General features: G+C 44.8%; 1 protein-coding gene across 1 annotated transcript; it reads left to right on the top strand.

The window, feature by feature from the left end:
- The first annotated feature begins 175 nt into the window (after nucleotides 1-175).
- Nucleotides 176-4,549, top strand: LOC138360067 (uncharacterized). The gene is made up of 4 exons (XM_069320002.1): nucleotides 176-234; nucleotides 2,203-2,946; nucleotides 3,738-3,811; nucleotides 4,374-4,549. Exons 1-4 carry the CDS (start codon nucleotides 176-178, stop codon nucleotides 4,547-4,549), a joined length of 1,053 nt encoding a protein of 350 aa, XP_069176103.1.
- Nucleotides 4,550-7,291: the final 2,742 nt, after the last annotated feature.

Consider the following 7,291-nt stretch of genomic DNA (forward strand, 5'->3'; position numbering starts at 1 on the left):
CAATAGTTAATCCCAATATAATCTTGGATAGGCTATAGTAAAGTATAGTATTCTACTTCCTAGTAAACAACCGATGTTGGCCTTGTGGATAGGTAAATCACTGGTTAGCGTCTTGATGAGGGCCCGTTTTCCTAAGAACCACTATGATAGGCCTAGGGGCAAATTATAATACAAAATGACCGTCTTCAGGGAGAAAAAAATGCCATCTGTGTACGAGGAATCGGAATCGAGGAGGTCGGTGTGGCTCCGTCTTGAGTACCACTCGACTTCCCTTAAAAATAATAATAACACGCCCGAAAATGCCGAAATAAGGAAATTGGAACGTACCTCAAAGCTGGTGGATTTCTGTCCCTCGAAGACCTCAATTCTCTTACCTGAAATGGAATGAAAACGATTTAAAGAAATGTCTTTATGAATTGAAATTCTCACACACCATATACATGTTATAATCACAACATGAACGATCACAGATATATTGAGATAGATTGATAAATAATTTAGATGAAACAGTTACGGTAGAGGTGACGGTTGTGAATTGAGGAGTTGCGTACCTTGCACGACGAGGGTCCTGGTGTTGTGTAGTGTAGTGCAATGTGGTCACACGTCTGGTCTAGGTGCGGTTACACCGGTCCAGGTGCGGTTACACCGGTCAAGTGCGGTTACACCAGTCCGGGTGCGGTCACACTGGTCCAAATGTGGTTACACCGGTCCAGGTGCGGTTACACCGGTCCGGGTGCGGTCACACCGGTCGAGGTGCTTGACACAACACTCCCAGGTAGGACATGAGTCACTAACACTATACATGTGGTGATCAAACCACATATTTACATTATATATATATAGATATCCGTTACACTGGTCACAGCACAATCACCACACACCAATTCTACTGTCTTAACGAGTCGACCCGCGAAAGTAGAGTGCTCAGCGACCTGTCAACAAGCCTCACTCGTTAATTTAGGTGGCAGCCGTTCCACAATACGCGTTAATTAGTTTTTAACATATTACGTGTTAAAACTAGGTTTGCTCTCAAATATAAATTAATATTAGTTTATATTAAAGTTCATTGTATAGTAAGGGGATGGTTAGGTTAGGTTAAGTTAGGCTTTTAAGTTCTGTTGGCGATTATTTGTATTTGAAGTACGTGGGTGAAGCATTTATTGAATTGTAGTTCGAACAGAGGAGGTGAGCGAAGCACTTGTTCCGGAAGTGTTCGGACGACATCAGTTGTGAGTCGTGTGTAAACCGCTTTTCATTCATAAATAGGAGGTTTGGCGGATGCACTAACGAGCTTGGATCTTCGTATGCGAGGACGGGCTGCATTTACAGTTGTGTGATTCGAACAGATGTCGTCAGCAAAGCACTTCTCGAGACATTTTCGATCGTCATCAGTTGTGTGCAAGCCGTTTATCATTCATATAAAGGGAGCTTCCAACATATTCCAGCTATGTCACATAGCGGGGTTTTACAGGACTACCTTGAGGTTACCTTGAGGTGTTTCCGGGGCTTAGCGTCCCCGCGGCCCGGTCGTCGACCAAGCCTCCTTGGTTCGAGGTCTGGTCGACTAACTGATCGACTATTGGACCTGTCGACTGGTCGATTATAACTATGTAATAATCACATCCCATTTATTACATTATTGTTCCATTACATCGTAAATCTTGGGTACAGGTCTATTATATCATCAAGACAGAGCGAGTAAAGGGAAGGGAAGGGAAGGGAAAGGGAGGGGAGGAATGAGACAAAGCAAGGGGAAGACAGACCGAGGGAGGGAGGGGAAGGGGTGAGAGAGGGGAGCAAGTAAAATAAACTAAAACAATACCTCCTTCCTTTATTTAAAAGCCTGTCGCAAGTAAAAAAATTTATATAAATAAAAATGTACAATAGAGATTTATTTTTATAATACTATATAGAAATTCCCGTGTTGAGAAAATATGAAGTTTTTCATTATACATATTTTTCCACATATTTTAACACGTGTCTTGAATATCTCGTGTTGGGATTTTTCAGTCAGACATTCTTCAGCCTACGACGCATTTTGACCTTTAGTTTATTCAAAAAACTAAATAAGTGTATTACTGTATTTTGAGAGAGCTTAAGGAGTACGGTAGCAAACAATTATTTTGTTCATACTTGACTATTTTTTACTGTTAATTAAATCTGTATCGTTGGTCTCGAGTTTACTGATAAACATTGGGCCAGATTGTCACGTTACTTTGATGACCTGTCACGTTACTTTGATGACCTGTCACGTTACTTTGATGACCTGTCACGTTACTTTGATGACCTGTCACGTTACTCTGATGACTTGTCACGTTACTTTGATGACCTGTCACGTTACTTTGATGACCTGTCACGTTACTTTGATGACCTGTCACGTTACTTTGATGACCTGTCACGTTACTTTGATGACCTGTCACGTTACTTTGATGACCTGTCACGTTACTTTGATGACCTGTCACGTTACTTTAATGACCTGTCACGTTACTTTGATGACCTGTCACGTTACTTTGATGACCTGTCACGTTACTTTGATGACCTGTCACGTTACTTTGATGACCTGTCACGTTACTTTGACGACCTGTCACGTTACTTTGATGACCTGTCACGTTACTTTGACGACCTGTCACGTTACTTTGATGACCTGTCACGTTACTTTGACGACCTGTCACGTTACTTTGATGACCTGTCACGTTACTTTGATGACCTGTCACGTTACTTTGATGACCTGTCACGTTACTTTGATGACCTGTCACGTTACTTTGATGACCTGTCACGTTACTTTGACGACCTGTCACGTTACTTTGATGACCTGTCACGTTACGTTGATGACCTGTCACGTTACTTTGACGACCTGTCACGTTACTTTGATGACCTGTCACGTTACTTTGATGACCTGTCACGTTACGTTGATGACCTGTCACGTTACTTTGATGACCCTGTCACGTTACTTTGATGACCTGTCACGTTACTTTGATGACCTGTCACGTTACTTTGATGACCTGTCACGTTACGTTGATGACTTGTCACGGCCTTTGACGACCTGTCACGTCACTTTGACAACCTGTCACGTCCTTTGACGACCTGTCACGTCCTTTGACCTGTCACGTCTTTTGACGATCTGTCACGGCCTTTGACAACCTGTCACGTCCTTTGACGACCTGTCACGTCCTTTGACCTGTCACGTCTTTTGACGACCTGTCACGTCCTTTGACGACCTGTCACGTCCTTTGACGACCTGTCACGTCATTCTGACGATCTGTCACGTCTTTTGACGATCTGTCACGTTCTTTGACGACCTGTCACGTCCTTTGACGACCGGTCACGTCCTTTGACGACCTGTCACGTCACTTTGACGACCTGTCACGTCACTTTGACGACCTGTCACGTCCTTTGACGACCTGTCACGCCACTTTGACGACCTGTCACGACCTTTGACGACCTGTTACGGCCTTTGACGACCTGTCACGTCCTTTGACGACCAGTCACGTCCTGTGACGACCTGTCACGTCACTTTGAAGGCCCTCGTGGAATTTTCACGCGTCAGTTGACAAGGGACACGTCAAGATCCCGTCTCTCTCGTTACAACACGAAGCACCAATTTGCATTATTTGTTTGACAATCAGGTTCGTTGTTTTCCTAATATATATACCATGTCATGACGCAAGTCTTACTTCCACACAGTTTAAAAAAGTTGTATTCGACCTTTTAAAGTAAAAGTGAAAACAGTTCAAAAGAGAATTGGAATTAGATCAAAAAGCAAAGGATGGGGAGCAGGAGCTGGAGCTCAGTGTTATAGAAACTCAACTAGGTGAGTATAACTAGGTGAGTGCACACACACAATCTGGGTGCCCCGCGGCTGAGGGAACAGCTATCTGGGATCGTAATCCTAAAGGCCCGGGTTCGATCCCCGGCAGAGGCTGAAACAAATACCTGGGAGTTAGACAGGTGTTACGGGACTGTGTGTGTGTGTGTGTGTGTGTGTGTGTGTGTGTGTGTGTGTGTGTGTGTGTGTGTGTGTGTGTGTGTGTGTGTGTGTGTGTGTGTGTTTGCGCGCGTGTGATAAGAAAAATATATGTAGAAAAATAACAGCGGAAAAAATAATTGGTTAGAAAGGCGGGGTCCAAGAGCTAATAGCTCAATTCTGCGGATACAAATAGTAAATATACACATACACACACACACACAATCCATTACCAGACACTATATACAAACCAAAAATTACGACCTCTACATGCCCCTATATGTCATCCACGGGATATAAAGACATTCAACAATAAGAGACGACTCGTAGATGACTTGTAGACGACGCGGCAAGACAGGCATTAGTGCTTCTTCATATTCTTAACACATACGCCTTTCCTCTCCTCCAGATCAATCAAACAGCATGTCAGGTCCATATCCCGTGTTCGGACTCCCGGCTGCGACTTCGCATTCTGCACTGCCTGACACTGATCGCTCTCATGATGTATTGACGATTGATTTCCATCGGACAAGACAGGGCTCTGATGGATTTGTATCTCCGCTGCATTTGATCTGCATCGTATAAATATTTACTGGTAATGACGTCAGTCGCCGACATCACTGATGCTTGCCTTCGGACGGCACGTCAGCGGGAATGTCAACAAAGAGACGGATGCAGGGATATTTTTAATTTAAGCATGAAATGAACCTTCACCTGAATTTTCTCGATTGAAAAACAGGAGGTGGAAGGAGCGTGGATGTAAGAGGCCTCGGGGGACCTCTTCTATCCCCCTTTCCCCCCCTTTTTTTCCCCCCAGTATCGTGAAGCAGGTTCGAGCCCCCAAGCCCAGATGATTTATTGCATCACCCGGAAATACGCGATGATCAATTGGCCTTCCGCGGAGCCAAATTTATTTTTAAAGAAAATTCCTTTTTTAAAGGGAGTTTGCGGTGCGGGGTGGAAGGTGGTCTGCCATGGAGTGCGAGTTCACATTTTGGAGTAATAAATCGGCAATGTTCTGAATTGCATTGTAGCTTCATCTTGACACCACTGCACGCAGCCGACGCCAAGTGGTTAACGATGCACAGCTCGAACAGTTGCCAATACACTGTGGATTCTAGATGTAAACAAAGGGTTGTGACCCAAGTGGAGAATGTGACCCCATATCAGAGTAACTTACACAGGGTCTGTGACCTCGTGAAGGTGCTAGCTAGGGATGTTCGCTACCTAGAAGCTGTACCTTACCTGAACACCGCGCCAGATATCTCTTGTTGACCTCCAACACAACCAACTGTTGGAGGACTTCAAAAATTATTGAGTTAAAAAAAGATTAGCAACTGAAGCTATGATCACAGAGTTGATTGAGACAGATCAACAACTGTTGATCTGTGGCAGTGATCACAATATGTTCACAGCCAGGGCAAACAAGACCAGTATTGTGAGCACAAGATAATGACACTATGGTGCTGAACTGTGAGTAATTATAACAAATCCATTACTTTGTAATGACGCAGTCCTACGCAGTGCTTGCGTACGCAAAGCCTGCATGAGTGTGCTTGCCACACAACGTGCTTTGTTAAGCTCCAGCTCTCCAGCAACGTGCTTTTGCACTAAGCATCTTAGTGGCTTTGCGAGAGTGTAAACATTTGCACTTAAAAAAAAAAAAAGTTCTTTGGCACCTTCCTGTAAATATTAAAATTGTGTTGGTATATTTCTAGTATTAATTTGTTATGTTTATCTTGCATGTATGTTCATGTATACTCAGCCTATATGTTACCTAGCCTACATCTACACAAAGCTAGTTATATAGTTCGACAGAGCCTATAACATTCTGTGGCAGCTCTAACATAACGTAGCAGTGCTCAATAACATCTTGTGACAGATTCTGAACGTAGGGTAGTAGAGCTACCACCACCACCACAACCACCACAACCACCACTACCACGAGGGGTGCCTCTCCCCTTGTTAACAGCTGGTGGTCGACGCGCCAGGAGAGAAAGCCGCCGTGAATTAACCAACAGTGACCTTTCTCTACCGCTCGGTGATCTTGGCTGGCAGATTGGCAGCGGGCCCGGCTGATTACTGGGCCGATGGACATTTGGACAGGGGAGACGGACACTTGGACAGGTCGGACGGACATTCGGACAGCTGTATAGACAGACCCATGGACGACGGATTGACGCCACCAAATAACATCCGTCAGCGACATCACTCGCTCAGACCGCTTGTGTGTGGTGTGGGGAATGGCTTTGTATGGGAGAGGAGGTGTGTGGTGGTGTATGGGACCCTCATACTCGTCCCAAGTCCCACACACACTCGCCCCAAGTCCCACGCACACTCGCCGCAGGTCCCACACACACACTCGTTCCAAGTCCCACACACACTCGCCCCAAGTCCCACACACACACTCGCCCCAAGTCCCACACACACACAGTCGTTCCAAGTCCCCCCCACACACACACACACTCACCCCAAGTCCCACACACACACACACACTCGCCCCAAGTCCCACACACACACACATTCCCCAAGTCCCACACACACACACTCGTTCCAAGTCCCACACACACACACACACTCGCCCCAAGTCCCACACACACACACATTCCCCAAGTCCCACACACACACACTCGTTCCAAGTCCCACACACACACACACACTCGCCCCAAGTCCCACACACACACACACACACTCACCCCAAGTCCCACACACACACACACACACTCGCCCCAAGTCCCACACACACACACACTCGCCCCAAGTCCCACACACACACACACACACTCGCCCCAAGTCCCACACACACACACACACTCGCCAAGTCCCACACACACACACACACACTCGCCCCAAGTCCCACACACACACACACACACTCGCCAAAAAGACTCACATTCCATCTCTTACATAGAAACATTTACAATGTTAGACATGACCTTTAAACTTGCCGAAACTGTGATTACCTCACAAATTGGTACATGTGGTTTAAATACTGGTCAGGACTACGAAATGAATATAATAAAATATTAAACCTTACCTGGGAATGTTTAATTTGTTAAAATTATCTTCGGCGATGATATCTTAATTTATTATTGGAAATTCGTAATATTAAATATATATGCTTTTAAGGATGTGATATATTTTGAGATATCCTGTCAGACAAAAGCGTGCAGTCTCCTACATAACCACACTTCTACAAGATTATGTTCAGGATGTTGTCGAAGTAATGCACATAAGTATATCTGATTCCTTTCATCTATTATTATTTATTTATTTATTTATATACAAGAAGGTACATTGGGTTTGTGAGAATACATAGCATAGTAT

The sequence above is a fragment of the Procambarus clarkii genome, chromosome 94, assembly GCF_040958095.1.
Source record: "Procambarus clarkii isolate CNS0578487 chromosome 94, FALCON_Pclarkii_2.0, whole genome shotgun sequence".
Taxonomy (NCBI): domain Eukaryota; kingdom Metazoa; phylum Arthropoda; class Malacostraca; order Decapoda; family Cambaridae; genus Procambarus; species Procambarus clarkii.

Bases quoted from the DNA above. Each gene is read 5' to 3' on its own strand.
- LOC138360067 (XM_069320002.1), top strand. From the start codon at position 176: ATGACCGTCTTCAGGGAGAAAAAAATGCCATCTGTGTACGAGGAATCG. The intron at 2,947-3,737 runs GTTACTTTGATG...ACAGTTCAAAAG, and splicing joins TACTTTGATGACCCTGTCAC to AGAATTGGAATTAGATCAAA. The intron at 3,812-4,373 runs GTGAGTATAACT...CCTCTCCTCCAG, and splicing joins TGTTATAGAAACTCAACTAG to ATCAATCAAACAGCATGTCA.